The 16014-nt window shown below is 64.7% G+C and overlaps 2 protein-coding genes across 8 annotated transcripts; both read right to left on the reverse strand.

Annotated features, from left to right (window-relative positions):
* Positions 1-1774: 1774 nt before the first annotated feature.
* DNLZ (DNL-type zinc finger) lies at positions 1775-4018 on the reverse strand. The gene is made up of 3 exons (XM_087418805.1): positions 3641-4018; positions 2883-3022; positions 1775-2032 (listed from the first exon to the last, which is right to left on the reverse strand). Exons 1-3 carry the CDS (start codon positions 4016-4018, stop codon positions 1864-1866), a joined length of 687 nt encoding a protein of 228 aa, XP_087274931.1. The 3' UTR covers positions 1775-1863.
* A 140-nt stretch (positions 4019-4158) lies between these two features.
* CARD9 (caspase recruitment domain family member 9) lies at positions 4159-15916 on the reverse strand. 7 transcript variants are annotated; one of them, XM_014782335.2, is made up of 13 exons: positions 13616-15916; positions 11908-12121; positions 11370-11507; positions 10285-10589; positions 9952-10131; positions 9713-9856; positions 9257-9382; positions 7499-7690; positions 7006-7047; positions 6591-6639; positions 5044-5120; positions 4404-4480; positions 4159-4285 (listed from the first exon to the last, which is right to left on the reverse strand). In XM_014782335.2, exons 2-13 carry the CDS (start codon positions 12089-12091, stop codon positions 4186-4188), a joined length of 1614 nt encoding a protein of 537 aa, XP_014637821.1. In that variant the 5' UTR covers positions 12092-12121; positions 13616-15916; the 3' UTR covers positions 4159-4185. The 7 variants fall into 7 exon arrangements, 6 of the variants coding, with proteins under 6 accessions (XP_014637821.1, XP_087274925.1, XP_087274928.1 ...); XM_087418802.1 differs by having other exon boundaries at positions 4186-4285; positions 4380-4480; XM_087418799.1 differs by lacking the exon at positions 13616-15916 and having other exon boundaries at positions 11370-12045.
* Between the last annotated feature and the right edge of the window lie 98 nt (positions 15917-16014).

Genomic DNA, 16014 nt, shown 5'->3' on the forward strand with positions numbered 1-16014 from the left:
TTTGGAGAGGATCCTGGAATGGGGCTAGGGGAGGAAAGATGGAGGGGAGGGCAGAAACCAGAGAAAGCCCAACAGTGCCTCAAGATGGGGACTGGAGAACAACAGAAGCCTGCAGGGGCCACCTGTTTTAGAAGGCAGGTTTTATTGCTATTCAGGGGTGGTGAGGCCAGCAGATCAGGACACGGTTGCCACTGAAAAGACAGTCAGGGATACTCGAAGATCTAAGATGGGGGCATGCCTCGCCGTGGGGACCACACCGGGAAGCACGGGGGTGGGTCGGGAGGTGGGGGAGGGGAGAATATGCACAAGAGCCTTTCCTGTGGCTCCCACGGGAAGGGAGGATACGGGAAGCAGAGTGACCAGGCCTCCAGGTATCGGGGCTGCCCCTAGTGTGGTACCCAGCCCTGGGGTGCATGCACGGGCGAGTCTTTCACTCTCTAGGAACCCACCATCCTTCCCGGGAGGGGCCGTCCCTTCAGGGTCAGCAGGGACAGCTGTCAAAGCCTCAGAAATACAGACAGCAGAAGACGTAGCCGACACACACGGGCCTCAGTTTCCCTATCCACAGAGGGAGGAATTGGCCAGGGCGGCCCTCCTAGGTCCAGCTTGGCACTCTCACTCCCTGAGCCTCCCCAAACTCTGGTCCCAACCCTCTAGGGACAGGGAGGCAGCCAGGCCAAGGCCCAGCGCCATCTCCTCGGTGCCCCTGTGGAGGAGGCCCGGGGCTGGCTCAGCCCCAGAACAACGACAGTCCCCACAAATGGCACAGGAGGCTCTGGGTGGGAGTAATAGAGGGTTGTTCGCAGAGGGAAGGACAGGGGGTAATCAAGTCAAAGTACAAACGGCCAACGCCCCGGAGAACAATGCCAGTGCTGGGAGCGCCGACACAGGCGGGGACCAGGAGCTCGGATCCTGCCGGGACCCTGTGAGACTGTGGCTGGTGATTAATGCTGAAGGTCACACAGCCCAGAACACTTCTGGAAATAAACTCACTTTCATAAACACAGGAACATCCTGAGAAGGCAGTCAAACAAGGCTGGGAGACAAATCACAAGCCCCCGGGGGGGGGCACCCGCGGGGCACTCAGCCCCCTGCCCACCAGACGGCAGTCCTGGCGCCCACTCCCCTCTCTGCCACAGCCTCCTGGCCCGCCTGTGGCCACGGAGCGCAACCTGGTCTGCTGACTTTGGCCGGTGGCCAAGGGTCAGGGCTGAGGTTGGCACTGGCTCACCAGTGCTGTCTATGGGGCGTCTGGGGGACAACACGTGGTAGAGGACGAAAGAGGATCTGTGAGGCCTCCTTGTGTCTGGCCAAAGGGATGAGACCTGTAGGGGGATGCTGACCCCGCCCCCAGGGAGAACAGTGGCTAACTGGCGATCCCTTCCAGGCCTCCCCACTGAGCCAGCAAGATTGGGCACGACTGAGCCACCCCGTGCCTGTCCCGAGTCTTCTCTTCCTTTGGTACACCTGACAGGGTGGCACCATGAGCTTCTTCACCTGTGGATAGGAAAGCAGAGGCTCAGAGAGGCAAGGTGACCTGCCCAAGGCCACACAGCCACAGCCAAAAGGGGCTCAGATTCCACGTCCAGCCCCTTCCTACTTGGACATGGCCTGCATCACACAAGCACAGGGGCGATTCCTCCGTGCAGGGCGGCAGTGGTGGGCGGGGTCCTGCAGCTGCAGAAGTCCCCCGCCAGCAGCGCCGGGAGGGAGTTCCTGTGAGTTATTCTGACTCCAGAACCAGGGACAAAGGAGAGCCCCAGACCCCAGCATCTGCCAGTGATGTCTGTTTATTGACAGAAAACAGGCCAAGTCCACACAGGCCCAGGGCTGAAGCATTCTTCTCAAAGGCAGAAGGCAGGGTCAGCTGGACTGTGTCTTGCCAGGGTGGGTGGGATCCTGGTCTTCACCCCCTTCCGGAGCAGCAGTGGATTTGGGGGCCCCCACAGCCTCTAAAACAAGCTCCAGGGCCCCCTCGCCAGCCACTCGGCACACCTTCTCCCCTCTGGCCGCCAGGATTTCTTCAATATTCCTGAGAGAGACGGAAGTGCCATGACACTCCAGGCCCCACACCTGTCCTGCAGCGAGGTCCCTCGAGGGCATCCCAAGGCCAGGCTCGAGCCAGGAGCACGGGTCACCACGCTGGTGTGGCATCAGGGCCACCACACGCTGGTCCCATGGAACCTTCTCCACAGCTCCCAGAGGCAGCTGCTATGACCATCCCATTCTCAGGGGAGAACGCTCGCTCAGAAGCCAAACTGAACTGCCCAGGGCCACCCAGCCAGGAGGCTCCTGACCGCCGCCCCCACTGCTCTCCATGAGGGTAAGGCTGACCCTGCAGGCCCAAGGTCACATCCACCTCCAAGTCTGGTGTGGTCAACCAGTCGGTGTCGGCAGAGGACGGGAAAGTGAGACACTAGCACCGCTGCCCAGTAGCAGGCACTTGAGAAATCTTTGTAGAGTGAAGGAAGGAACCACAGATGAAAAGGAGTCATTGCTTTAGGAGTCAACCTAGTCTGACCCCTCACTTTAGAGGAGGCCTGTGGCCCTGACACGTGACGGGGTCTGCCTGACCCGAAGCACGTCAGTGAGGGCAGAGGTCAGGCAGTGAGGAGGGCCACAGGGGGCTGAGCTAGGGCAGAAGACTCAGCAAATACAGACACGACCCATGCTTGAGAATACGTACACTAAAAACCTACTTGTGGTTTACCTGAAATTGAAATTTAAACGCTCTCCTGTACTACGACTGGAGTGGTAGGCTCTATAAACCACATTAGGGAGAGGGTACCCCAGGGGTGCTGGGTGAGGCCTCTGACCCAGGACCCACCAGGCCAGCCCTGGGACACAGGCCTCCGCCCCCGACCCTGCCGAGGTGGCCTCACCTCTTCCCCTCCAGGTCCGAGAACCAGCCCAGATTGTCCGCGATGATGTGGTGGTTCTGGCAGCCAGGGCAGGTCACAATGACCACGCCCTGGTGATAGGCCAGCTTGGAGATGCGCTTGGAGGACCGAGTGCCACAGACCTGGTGGCGAAACAGCGCAGGTGAGGCAGAGCGCCTGGCCCAGCCCCGCCCAGGAAGGCCCCGCCCATTCTGAGGATTGGCTCCACCCCAGGGCAGGGCCAGCCCTCTCCCGGACGGGTCTGCCCACTGAGGGACAGCCCCCCCGCCCCCCCATCTCCCAGAAGGCTCCGCCTCCTGGATAGCCCCACCCACCTTCCAGAAGGCCCCGCCTCCTGCGAAATAGCCCTACCCCTGGGGGATAGCCCCACCCATCTTCCGGAAGGCTCCGCCTCCTGGATAGCCCTGCCCCTGGGGGATAGCCCCACCCATCTTCCGGAAGGCTCCGCCTCCTGGATAGCCCCGCCCCTGGAGGATAGCCCCACCCACCTTCCAGAAGGCCCCGCCTCCTGCGAAATAGCCCTGCCCCTGGGGGATAGCCCCACCCATCTTCCGGAAGGCTCCGCCTCCTGGATAGCCCTGCCCCTGGGGGATAGCCCCACCCATCTTCCGGAAGGCCACGCCTCCTGCGAAATAGCCCCCGCCCCTACACGCGGACCCGCCCCGCACCCCGACCACCTCTGCCCGCAGCGCGGTCCGCCGCCAGGTGCAAGCCCGGCCCCGCCCGCGCCGCGCGCCCACCTTGCAAGTGTAGACGAGCTGGTAGTGTGCGGCCCCGGGCCCCGGCTCGGAGCTCCAGCGCCGCCAGCCCCAGCCCCAGGCTCGCCTTCTCCCCGCGGCCTCCGGGCGGGCCCCGCGCCCCCACAGCCGCCTCAGGCAGGGCCCCCGGGGCCGCGCGTGGCTCCACAGCGTGGGCACGCGGCGCAGCGCCGCCCGCAGCATCCCGCCCGCCGGCTCCGGCCGCCCCGCCCCATCGCCCCGCCCCGCGCCGCCGCCATCTTGGAAGCGGGCACGCGGCGGAAACGGCCCTCCTCGGCTTCCGGCGCCGGCGGGCGGTGCGCGCTCTGCTGCCTCCTGGCGGCGGGCGGGGATGGAAGGAGCGCGCGGGAGCCAGGCCATCCATCCGAGGCGGCGGTGCCCGGACCGACCGCGGTCGTTTATTTACGGAGCTGCATTGCTAACACGCGGCGAGGTGTACGTTACAGAGAGAGAGCGCGCGGCTGGGACAGTCCGGGGCGGGCGCCGGCGTGCACCCGGTCCTCGCCGCGGGGTCCTCCCACGGCCGGCTAGGAGCCCTCGGTGTCGGTGTTGTCGCTGCCCGTGGTGTTCTCCCAGTCTACCTCCCCCTGTTTCCAGCCGTGCTGCATCTTCCTGAGCGCGCGCTTCCTGCGGAGACGCCGACGCCGCGCGTCTGTGCGGGTGTCCGCGGGTTTGGGAGGCTGCGACCCCTCCGCCCCTCCCCGCCGGCCCCTGCCCGGACCTGCCTGGGCAGCCTGCCGCCCACCTGCGGTAGTTCTCGAAGCTCTCCTTGAGGCGCCGCCGCTCCTTCTCGGGGGGCTCCCCGCCGCTCAGGCCTGCGTCCTGGGGGAGGGCGAGGCTCAGGCTCCCGCCAGCCCCGGGGGGGCCCACCCCCTCACCTGGGACTGCAAACGGGGGGCCAGGCCGGGAGCCCACAGCCCCAGCTCAGCTCAGCACGCAGACCGGCTCTCCATCTGCGTGCTGCGTGCACCCCAGGGGAGCGGTTGGGTCCCGCCTTTCACATGACAGGACAGGCCCAGGACGCCGGGACTGCACTCCCGGCCAAAGTTTCTTCTCCTACAGCGCCCGAGGCCGCCCTTTTGCCGTCGGGATTCTGGTGCAGTGGACAGCGAGGGTAACGCTGCGCCCGCACAGAAGACAGGCTTCCGTGGCTGCCGCGCCCCGCGTCCTGACAGCGCGCGCCTCTGCCCACTGCTTTGTCCAGGAAGGGAGGGGCTCAGCTTCATGTTGCAAACACTGTTCCCCAAGAGCCCGCAGGGCAGAGACCCTTGCGATCACGCCCCAGGCGTCCAGGTCGAGGAATCAGTCTCCTGCGATCAGTCACGCTGAGTCCTCCCCCACCCCAGGGGCATCCCAGGGCTGCAGGGACCCCAGGGCAGCCTTACGTTGGAGGCCAGTGAAAGCCGCTCCTTCTGCAGAGCTGCAAATGGCTGCTCTGGGCTCTCCCTGTCTGTCGGGCCACCTGGAAGGGAGAGTGGTGCCTGTGGGTCTTGCCCGCCTGCCAGGACCACGCTTGGCACCTGGTGGTCGACACCTCCACCTCTTCACCCCTGACTTTGCCGGCCAGTCCTGCACTATCTCCTGGGTCCTCACTTGGACCCCCTTGTATAGACAAGGGGACTAGGACTCAGAGACGTCACTTCCCACTCCTCGCTCCCAGTAGAGGCCCTCTGGGGCACGCAGCCAGGTCAATGCTCCCACCATTGATCTCTCCTCCGGAGCAGATGGCTCGGCCCTTCCTAGGTTGGGGCTGGGGCACTGCAGCAGTTGGGAGCAGAACATTCCAGGCTGCTGGCCCCCTCAGGATCTGCCAGGGCCTGGACGGGCCAAGGGCTCAGGACCCTTGGATGGAAGGTGCTCTTATGGGCTGGCTCCCCTAAACCGTCCATGAGAAGGACTCTGGATGTCCAGGTCTCAGCAATATTGTGGTGGGAGAGGCCTGGGCCCAGGTCTCTGCCTGGAGCTGACACCTTCCCCCTTCCTCGGCCTCTGATCTTGAAGCCTGCCTGGTTCCTGCGGGGGGGCTGCACTACCCCTGGGTTGGGGCTCCCGGCAGGTTGGGCCTGCGGCCTTCCCCTCCCAATCACTGATCACTGCCTGCTGGGTCTCACGGCCCATCCCCACAGGGGGCTCGGCGGCCTGGAGTCTGGACAGCGGCAGATGGCCCAACCCCTCACTTCTCCATTTGCTGCCTCTTCTTCCTCTTTTGCCCCCCTTTAGAAGCTGGGGTCAGGCCTGATGCTGAGGAAGTCTGGCTTCCCACGCGACCTCTGCGATGTGCCCCGCCCCCCCAACACCCAGCAGAGGGTCTTCTGGACTTCGCAACCTCCCGCCTGCCGCCCACCTTCAGAGCAGCCCCTCACCCTTGTCACCCCCTCGGGGCCACCTCCTGGCCACCCCTGCCCAGCCCTGTGTCCAGGCAGGCAGAGCGATCCTGCCCTGCCACCCTAAGCCCTCAGTGCCCCGTTCCCCTGAGATGGCCCCTCCTTCCCGTTCTGCTCACACTCCCTAGCCTGGCACACCTGGGCGCCGGCCAACTGCCTCCTCCCCTGCTCCCTGCTTCCCGCTCCAGAGGAAGCTCAAGGAGGGCAGGACGCCTCAACTCTGCATTCCTGGGGCCTAGGCTGGCCTCTGATGGAGGGATGTGTTCTCAAGGTCAGAGCTGGGTCACAGACCCTGCACTCCTGGGCCCTGGGTTTGAATGGGGGTCTCGTGTGCTCGCTAGGGGGACTGTGGGGGGTTACTTATCGCTCTGAGCCTCTGTTCCCATCTGTAAAGTGGGGTCGTGAGCGTCAGTGGCACGGGGCTAGAGCACACATCCTCAGGCACTAGCCACATGGCCGTGTGTGCCGAGGATCAGCACCGGCGCCAACGCAGGGCGACAAGGATGCGTTGGCCAGATTCCTCCACGACAGACCGCTCCCCTCCTCACCTTTGTCCAAGAGCTGTGTGTCTTCCTCCAGGTGCCGGGGGAGCGAGAGCTTCCAAAGAGAGCCAGGGCACCGGTTAGCGCACCACCTCTCCCGGGACTGGACCGAACCCGCTGTGCACCCACCCGTGCTGCTTTCCATGGCTGGAGTGTCTCAGGGCCCTCTGCTGCCCAGCCTGGCCAGAGGCTGGGCAAGAAGGCTCCTGCCCCCAGGGCGTGTCTTGCCCTGAGCACGTGGAGGCCTCGGCTGCACCAGCTCCTCTTCCCGCTGCCTGGCCGGGCGTTGGGAGGAGAGGGGACAGCCTAGCTCAGCAGAGGAGCTTCCGAGGAACGTGTATGGGGCTGTGGTCTGACAGAAGCTGCAGCTGGGCACCCTGGGTGAGGCCAGCCCTGCGCCCACCCTGGGGGACACACCTACCTCTTGGGAATTCCTGGGTGAGCTGTCTTCCAGGTCAGAGCTCTGTGGTCACATAAGAGGGATCGGTCAGCAGGCTGTGGGGCAACCGAGCCGTCCCCAGGCATGGGGTGGGGTGGGGTGTGGTGAGGGTCCCAGGCCCGCCTCTGCCCTCCAGGGAGGCCCCTCTCCAGGCCATAGCTGTCCTGGCCCCTGCCCAGAAGAACCCTCCTTCCCCCTCACCACACCCAGAGCGCCTGCCAGGCCGAGTTCTGCCACACCCGGCACCCACCACCAGGAGGGCTCGCCAGGAGGAGCCAACCTTACAGAGGAGGGAGGGGGCTCAGGAGGGTCCGGGGACCTGCCAGGGCCACCAGCAGAGCCTATTGGTGGCTCGTCCTCTGGGATCTGGGGACACGCCTGCTGCCAAGTTGCCATACTCCCGTGTCCCACAGCAGCAGGGCTGTGGCTCTGCCTGACGGACACTACAGAGGCCCCAGCCCCCAGGGAGGCCCACCAGGACGAGTGTCTCCAGCTGCTGCCGCTTGAGCCTGCCCTCTGCGGCCAGCAGCTGGCCCTCGCACTGGAACAGCTGCAGCTGCAGCTCGTCGGCCTTCTCGCCCAGCTCCCGCACCCGCTTCCGCAGCCCATCCTTCTCCTGCAGGCTCCGGGCGTGCTGCGCGTGCAGCTCCTCCCGCGTCGCAATGGCCTGTGGGGACAGCACAGGGCAGGTGCGGCCGGGCTCCTGGGCGGCCCTCGGAGGGGGAGCGCTGCAGAGCGCACCCCGGGCACTTTTGTTTCTCCCTTCGGGCTCTCACTTCCCAGCGTGGCTCCCTGACTTCTAGCAATGCTGCCAGCGGGACTTCCAACAACAAGCCGGCCAGCACTGGCCTCTTCCTCTTTTTTCTCCAGGGACGTCAACGCGTGTTTGGGGGATCGTGACCGTAAGAAAGCTCGTGAGGAGAAGTGCGGACAGTTCAGAAAATAGAGGGAAGATAAGGATCTGCACACTCGACCCTCAGAATAGTCCCTGCTGACCCCACGTCCTTTCCCAAGTCCTCCACCCACGTGTGGATGTTCAGCACACGTTTCCGCCCCCACACAGGTTTTGTAAATTTGGGGTGTGGCTTGACATCAAGAGCATGATTGTTAATGGCAGCGTAATGCTCTTTAAAACAAACGCACCACAGCTTCACATGCCCGCCCCCGGGGGACAGTGAGTGTGAGAGACGGAACACCACAGCCAGGCCACGTGTCAGGATAGGACTCGGCCCCGCACCCTGCAGCAACCAGCCCGGAGACCAGCCCGCTACCTACAGTGACCGGCCTGGGGGCAGCGGCAGCCAGCCGTCTAAAACAACCAGGAGGCTAGACCATCGGCCCCAAAGAGCCAGGTCGTCCCTGCTTCCAGCTTAGGACCAACCGGAGAAAACGCCACCACTCAGCTCGGCTGCCTGGCCCCAGCTCCCCCAGCCGCAGCCTCTCGGGCCCCCCGCGGCCTGCCTTGGTGCCTAAGGCTCGGCACTCCTGTGCCTGCTCGGAGTAGGGTGGGACTCCCTGCCCCCCAGCTCCGGTGAGCAGCCCTCGCTTCCTTGGCTAGCGAGCTGCCCTCAGCTCACGGGTGCTTCTCCTGGTCTCCCGTTGTCCTCAGCTTTGAGATCAGCACCCACACTACCGGCTTTCTCTGCATTACTGTTATTCCCGAGAGAGGTTTCCAGAAGTGGGATTGCTGGGTTAAAAGGAGTCTCCGTTTTAAGGCTCCTGATAGATGGCCAGTTACCCCGCCAACGTCACTAGAAGCACCAACTGTGGTTGATTAGAAAGGACCGCAGTGACGTGACAGGAAAGAGATGGGAAGTAGAGAAGTGGACGCAGTCCCACTCAGGGGCTGCCTCCCGTCCACGAGAACGCGGCCGGCCAGGGTGCCCACAGGTTTCTAAGTTAAAAAAGCTATTTGCAAAACAAGACAGAAAGCTTCCACTTTTCTAAAACAGAAACAAAATATAGATGGACATTGAGAAAAGTCCGGAAGGTCCAGCGGAAGGTGGAGTGTGGTTTTGCGGGCAGCGGGCTGGGGTGGAGGGGGTTGGGGATCAACTTCGTTACTGCTCACATTTTTAAATGAGCACGTACTGCTTCTGTCATTCAAAGACCACTTTGACAACTGCCCCTAAAGGGCTCGTTGGCAGCCCACACAAACGTGGGGACCGCCCCTCCTACTCCCTCACCCGGTGCAGGCTGTTCTTTGCCGGCGGGCGGGCGGCGAGGTGCCTACCTGGTCCCGCTCGATGGCGACCTCCTCCATCTGCTGCAGGATGGCCTCGATGCGGTCCTTGTACATCTTGGAGTCCTTCCGCAGGGCCTGGCACTGTAGCTCGAACATCTCCTTCTCCTCCGTGCACTGCGGGAGACGGCAGCTAGCCCCACTGCCCGTGGCCCCTGTTCTGGCCCCCGGTCAGGCCCGGCTGGGACGAGGGGGAGGCTGCCTGAGCCCCTAGGTCCCTGCCAGCCCTGAGCTTCCAGACCAAGGCTGGCCCTGACTGCCCTGGGGGAGCGAGGGCAGGAGTGGGTGAGAAGGCCGGCCCTACGCCTCCAGAACGGGGTGCAGTAGGGACTGAGCTGAGAGCTGAGAGGCCCCCGGTTCCAGGCACTGCGTGGGCACAGGGCAGTCCCTCAGCCCACGCAGCCAGCCTGGCCCCAGGCGCGGTGTCCACCTGCCCCCGCTGCGTACCCGGGTGCGCAGGGCCTCGGCCTGGCGCAGGTCCTTGCGCAGGGAGAAGATGGTGCTGGCCTGCTCCTGGTGGTCCTGCAGCGCCTGCCTCCAGTCCTCCTCCAGCACCTGGATGTAGGGGCTGCTCTTCTCTGGCTTTCCGGCCTGCGGGTGGCGAAGGGGAGAGGGCAGCAGGGCAGCGACCTGGCTAGGGGAGGCCCACGGCCCACCTGCCCCGGCGCCCGCCCCGCAGGCCCCACCTGGACGGAGGCCTCCAGCTCCTGCACCCGGGCCTGCAGCAGGGCCTTCTCCTGCTGCAGCTCCCACAGCAGCTCCTGGCTGGGCCGCTGCTCCATGGCGTGCCTGAGCTTCAGCGTGTGCTTGCGCTCCACCTTGCAGTCGTCCTCCGCCTTCATGAGGCTGTGCCGGAGCCGGTCGATCTGTGGGACAACCCCGTCAGCGCGGGGGCCTCACCCACTGCCTGGCCCTCGACGCCTGCCAGGCCCTCTCTGCAGGACGGAGGCTCGGGGCCACGCGACTCGCCCAGGACACCGCCACGGGCCCACCCCCGCGCCCCGTGGACCGGAGGGCACCTCCAGCTGCAGGTCGCGGTTGCGCATGAGCGCGGCGCCCTTCTCCTCGCTCTGGCGGGCCAGGCGCAGGGCCAGGTCGTAGTTCTCCTCCTTGCAGCGCTTGAGCTCCCGGCCACCGGCCTCACACTCCTCCTTGAGACGCTGCACGCGCTCCTGGTGCTTGCGCAGCAGGCTGTCCTTCACCCGCAGCTCCTTGATGAAGTCGTCCTTGGAGCTCAGCAGCGCCGTCAGGTCCTGCACCTTCTTCTGCAGCTTCATCACCTCGCTCATCAGCAGCTGCGTCAGGCCCGACTCCCCGGACGCGTCTGTAGACGGGGCCAGCGTCAGACTGTCGCCTGTCCCCCACGGCCACCCTGCCCCATCGCCTCCCAGGGCCCTGCACTTGAGGAGCAGCAACGCGTGGCTCCAGGGAATGCGGAGCCCGGCCAAGGGGTCAAGTCCAAGTGGCTGCTGCTTCTCGTCGAGGAAATGGACTGAGATGCTCACTCACCTCCCCGGCCCCTGTCCCGATGCCCGTCCAGGACAGGGGACAGCCATGGCCAGGCACCTGTTTCCCTTTGTCTGATCTTATCATCTTGATTGAGAGGCAAGAGGACGCGACTCCGGGGCCAGGAGAGCATTGCTTCGCCATTCCTGGGAGTGGCAGGCCCCGCCCTCTCAGGGGCAGTGTCTGTGGCCCAGGGCAGGGACAGGGGCTTTGCAGGTGGGATGGTCTTCTGGGCAGGAGGGGCTCCGATCTGTGAGTCAGCCTGTGCACCTGCACACGCCTCCGACCTGCTGCCCCCCCAGAGGTCTGGTCCCCCTTTTCTTGGGCCGCTGCTCCCTCCGTGAGTGTTCGGAGAGCGGGACGGGAGCGATGACCAGCCCCGCCCCCACGCCGGCACCCTGCCCACGAGCAGCTCACTCACTTTCCTTGATCCCAATTTACCCGGTCGGGAGACCAGATGGGGAGGTGCCTGCTGCCCTGTCCCCATGCCACTGCCCTCCCAACATGTCTGGCTCTGCCCCATGCCGACCCCACCCCTCCATCCTGGCCCTGTGCCCCCCACGTCCCCCACCCCCATGCCCGGTGTCCCGTTCCTCACCGATGATCATGGAGAAGACGCGGGTGGGCTCCTTGCCCGTGACCTTCTTGTAGAGCTGGGGGTAGTAGAGCTCCAGGCTCTCGAGGAAGGCCACGTAGCCCTTGTGGCCGGTCCGCTGCAGGATGTCCAGGAGCACGCCTGCCACCCAGAGAGGCCTGGCTGGCGCCCGGGCCTCAGCGTCCCGGGACGTGCATGGGTGCTCTGGGCCAGGGGACAAAGCTGTGCGGCCCCCGCCAGGTCTGGCCGCAGCCAAATGGGTCTGGGACGTGGACAGCCGCTGCAGGCCGGGGTCCAAGTGCCACCCGCCACCCCTTGGCTCTCCCAGGGGCCTCAGCAGTGCATGGAAGCACCACGGCCCCCGGCAAACAGGACAGGTGCAGGGGTGCCGGGGGTTTCGTCCACGTGCTTGCAGTTGGGGTTGGGGTGCACTCCGTGGGGCTGCATGGGGCTTGGCCTCCTGGGGACAAGGGTAGGGGACAAAGCCCACGGCGGCCTCTGGGCAGGCTCCTAGCCAGCTCGGGGGCGGGGCAGCACTGACCCACTTTGCGCTTGCGGATGACCAGGTTGGGGTCGCTGAGCACCTGCTCCTCATCGTCGGGGTTCAGGACCTTGCACTGCCTCAGGTAGGGCGTGATGCGCGAGGGGTCGATGACGGAGATGAGCTTCACCCGGAAGCCCTCCAGGGCGCTCCAGCACTCCTCCTCGTTCTCATAGTCCGACATGGCAGGGTTGGCCAGAGTCGGGGAGGGCGGCTGGGAGGGACACCACTTGCTGAGCTGTCAGCTGAGCTAGGCCCCAGGCCCGCCACCGAGGAGCCCAGCCAGGAACTCAGCCCAGGGGTGTTTGGGAGAGAGGTGTGCTGCCTCAGGCCCTGCCCTCCCATCTCGGCGACCTAGAGAGGGAAGCAGCAGCCGCGCAGGGACCCTGCTGCCCATCTGCTCACTGGGTGGCCCTCGGCCTCACCTGGGCCCTGCTCCCGCCCTTTGGGCCACCCTGGGCTTTCTCTCTCCCGAGTCACCCTGGTGAGTATGGGGGAAGGTGTGGAGATGCTCCAGGGGCAGGAACATCCCCTGCACCATGGCCCTCCTCTGGCCTCTGCCCGCCCCCGGAGACCCCCAAGTGTCGTGGGGCTGGCAGGGATGGCCACCTCCCACCTGTGGGGCAGGAGGAGCCATTTGTGCTGCTGCCACCCGCTGGCACGACCTCCCTGGCTGGCCAGTGCCCAGGCTGGGGCGAGAGGCACGAGGCAAGTGACCTCCCACCTGCGCAGTGCTGGACCATGCTCTGTGGGGCTTCCTCATTTCCCAACTTAGCGCCTGCTCAGGTCCCCGCCCCAGCCCCTCCTCTCTTTCCGTGGCCGGCTGGTGGTGCAACAGCCTCCCAGCAGCTGCCCGGAGCTAGCCTGCTCCGAGTCAGGCTCAGCGACACTGTGCCTTTCGGGAAGGGTGACTGACCGTCCACAGGAGGGCCAGGGCCTGGGCACTCGGGGAAGGCCTGGCTGTGTCGCCCACGGCCAGCCTGGAATGCTGCTTGGGCGCCTCCTCCGGGCTCTCAGGTCCTGGGACCCAGTCGTCTCTGGCTCCTCTCCCACCTCTCAGATGAGGCCTGCTCTTGGTCACACTCTGGGGGACTGGCACGCTGGCCTTCTGACGAGGGGACCATCTACATTGGGACCAGCCACTGCTGCTGCCTTCCACCAGCAGGCGAGAAATCGCTCTCTCCGGGGCTGGGCCAAGCCAGGTGGTCGTGCCTCCTCTGGGTGGTGGGGACGGAGACCCTGACCCGGCCACCTCAGACAGAGCCTTCAGCCGTGTTGGAAACTCTGGTTTCTAGCCCACAGGAGCTAGACCACATCCTAGAGATGTGGGTGACAGCAGGCCTGGTCTCTGGAGGAGGTCCTCCCACTTCCCGCAGAGCTTGGCCTTCCCATCCAGCCCAGCGACAGACAAGGTGTGGAATAAAGATACCAGCAACCCGGTGGACGGTCCTGGGAACTTTCGGCCCGTTCCCGCCTTTCTAGCCTAAAAGCCACGGGTCCCACGTCTGATGCCCCGCTGCTAATTCCACTGAGATTAACAAGCAGGTCTCAGTGGCCGTGAAGAGGGACAGGGCAGAAGAGTTGAGGCCACTGGGTACCCTTCTGGGGTATTTGCTCCAGGACCTGGCTTCCTGCCCCAGCAGCCCTGAGCAGAGAGCCACGGCACCTTCCCAATCACCTTTCAGAAAAGGGCCCCAGACCAGCCTACCTCAGGGTCCTCGAGGGGGCACCCACACAGCTGGACGCTGGTCAGCCTGGGCCACCCTGATCAATGAGCAACAGGAGGTGCTGCTGGCAGCCAGGGGCCTGAGGGAGGGTGGAGCCCAGAGGGACGCCTGTGCACTTCCTGATGGTTCTGGGCAACTCCACAGAGGCCCAGCCGGTCCTCCCGCAGGGGGACAGTCCCTGGTGGCTGTCTTCTGATTCGCCCAGCCAGGGCGGCCCAGGAGGCGGGGCAGAGGGAAGTGGAAGTCGTCTGCTCTCAGAGGAAAGCTGCTGGGAGCCCTCCCAGCCTGCCTGGCGGCCAAGGTCCCGGGCCTGCCCCGGGGGCCCAGCCCTGGCACCCTGCACAGTGGAAGTGCGGGCGAAGGCCCAGCCAGGGGCTGGGTGTGGCCGATCCACCATCCAGTCTGCTTTGGCCCAGACGCCTAAGGACTGCAGTGTGGTGTCCAAAAAGGGCATGGGGCTGGGGAGGCCCCTGCCACCTGCAAGAGGCCACAGGCCCCGGCCACATTTGCCTCACTTGGCCGCCAGCCCACTGCAGCTAGCACATCCTCCTCCCTTCCTGGGAGCATCCCCACTCTGCAGCCCTCTCCACCAGGACACGTGGGACAGTGACAGCAGGCTCCCGGGACTCCGAGGCCACTGCCTGCGGTCCCACAAGCCGGTGTCAGAATGGCAGTTGACTGCAGGACAAGGCTCCGGCCCATGGTCATGGCAGCAGTCCTCTGTGGACTACGTGGCCTCTCCCTGACGAGGTCGGGGAACCCCCAGCCCCTGCCTCGCCGGTGTAGCCGTAGCAGTTGAGCCGAGTTGCCACCTGCCCTGCTGGATGAGGCAACAGCTCCGGGAAGGAGCTGCAGCTGGACGGGCGGGCAGGGCCTGCCGGTGCCCTGGCTCCGCCTTCCGAGGCAGCTGCCTCTCGCCTAACCGGCTCCCTTCCTGTCGGGCTCGGTCCTCAGTCCCTGGGCTTTCCTCTGCCCCTGGCCCACAGCGGTCACCTGGTCGGCCGAAACCTCAGGAGTCCTGGCACAACCAGGCAGGGTAAGTCGTGGAGGCGGCCTGGCGGCCTGGCCTTCCTGCAGGCTCCGAGAAGACAGAGGCCCAATGTCACCCTCTAGCAGGGAGCAGTCCCGAGGACCCTGGGGGGGCCGCGTTCTGGGGGCTCATGCCCCGGGCTAGGTGAGCAGGGAGGGGCCCGGGCTGCAGCTCTGCTCTCACGTGATGGATCGGCCACTGCTGGGCCCTCAACAACCCAACACTTCCCCGCTCGGTAAACAAGGCCGATCAAGGTGTCTTCCTCATGGCGTGTGTTTAAGAATTAGATAAAAACGTGTGTTCTCAGATCACATCAGAATTAAGCTAGAAATCAGTAACAGAAAGATATCTGGAAGATCCCTTAATATTTGGACGTTAAATAACAAACATCGCAATAACCCGTTACCAGCAGGGTCACCACAGTGGACGGGTGTCAGCAGAGCTTCCCGACTAGATAGACTAGGACGAAGGGCCTGGCCACCCACGTAGAAACATCAGAAACCCTGTGCATAGCAGCGGAGCATTGTCTGACGTGGCAGAAGGGGAGAGGATGGCGCAGAAAGACAGGGCAGGCTTCCCTCTGCTGTCCACGGGGTCTAGGAGCCGGAATCCACTCCACGGCACTGACAAAATAACCCATCAGTCAGAGGAAGTCACAAGGAAAACTAGAAATTAGTTAACCAAGTACTGGGCACAAAGCAAAAACCAAGACCACGCACACAGGAGACTGAGTCAGCCCATGGCAGGCGTGACCTGTGACGTCTGGGTGGGGAGAGGGGACAGGCGGCCCCGGTGACTGCTGTTGAGGCCAGGCCAGGACATGTGCTGGGCACACTTGCTCTATTTCTGTATGTTGGGAACTTTCCATAATAAGTGAAACCAAGTGGAGCAGGAAGCAAGGAGAATGAAGCCCCGGGAGCCGAGTGCCTCGATGGCTGTAACGGAAACTTGAGGCCTAGTCCTTGAGGTGGGAGCGCTGAGGGTGCTGGACTTGGTCTCAAGCCAAAGGAACGCCGTGCAGAGGCAGGCGGTGCTGGCCTGGAGCCGCCCAGCAGGGCCACTGCTACGATGGGGCACCTGGCTGTGCTGGCTCCAGGGACCCACCTGGGTGGGCCTGTGTGGTCTGCACAGCAGAGAAAGTAGGCCCACCCTTGTCCCTGCAGGGGCACCAAGAGGGCCGGCAGCCGCCTGGGAGGGCACTGGGCTGCCTTCTGCTGGAGCGTGACCCTCAGCCCAAAGGCCAGAGCCACAGCTACCGCAAACAGGGCAAACCTCTGCTTCTCTGTCTCCTCCCCCATACCCCCAGAAAGGCCCGATCCCTCTGCATTCCGCCCAGTGTCCCAGGACAAG

The sequence above is a fragment of the Ceratotherium simum genome, chromosome 29, assembly GCF_057802395.1.
Source record: "Ceratotherium simum simum isolate JZ-2026a chromosome 29, ASM5780239v1, whole genome shotgun sequence".
In the NCBI taxonomy this organism is placed as follows: Eukaryota; Metazoa; Chordata; class Mammalia; order Perissodactyla; family Rhinocerotidae; genus Ceratotherium; species Ceratotherium simum.

Coding starts and splice junctions, on each gene's coding strand:
- DNLZ (XM_087418805.1), bottom strand. CDS start 4,018: ATGGCCTGGCTCCCGCGCGCTCCTTCCATCCCCGCCCGCCGCCAGGAG. Junction 3,023..3,640: donor AGCTCGTCTACACTTGCAAG/GTGGGCGCGCGG, acceptor TTTCGCCACCAG/GTCTGTGGCACTCGGTCCTC. Junction 2,033..2,882: donor TCGGACCTGGAGGGGAAGAG/GTGAGGCCACCT, acceptor CGTCTCTCTCAG/GAATATTGAAGAAATCCTGG.
- CARD9 (XM_087418798.1), bottom strand. CDS start 11,961: ATGAGGAGCAGGTGCTCAGCGACCCCAACCTGGTCATCCGCAAGCGCA. Junction 7,048..7,498: donor AGCTGGAGACACTCGTCCTG/GTGGGCCTCCCT, acceptor ATGTGACCACAG/AGCTCTGACCTGGAAGACAG. Junction 4,286..4,379: donor GCGGCAGGCTGCCCAGGCAG/GTCCGGGCAGGG, acceptor GCGTCTCCGCAG/GAAGCGCGCGCTCAGGAAGA.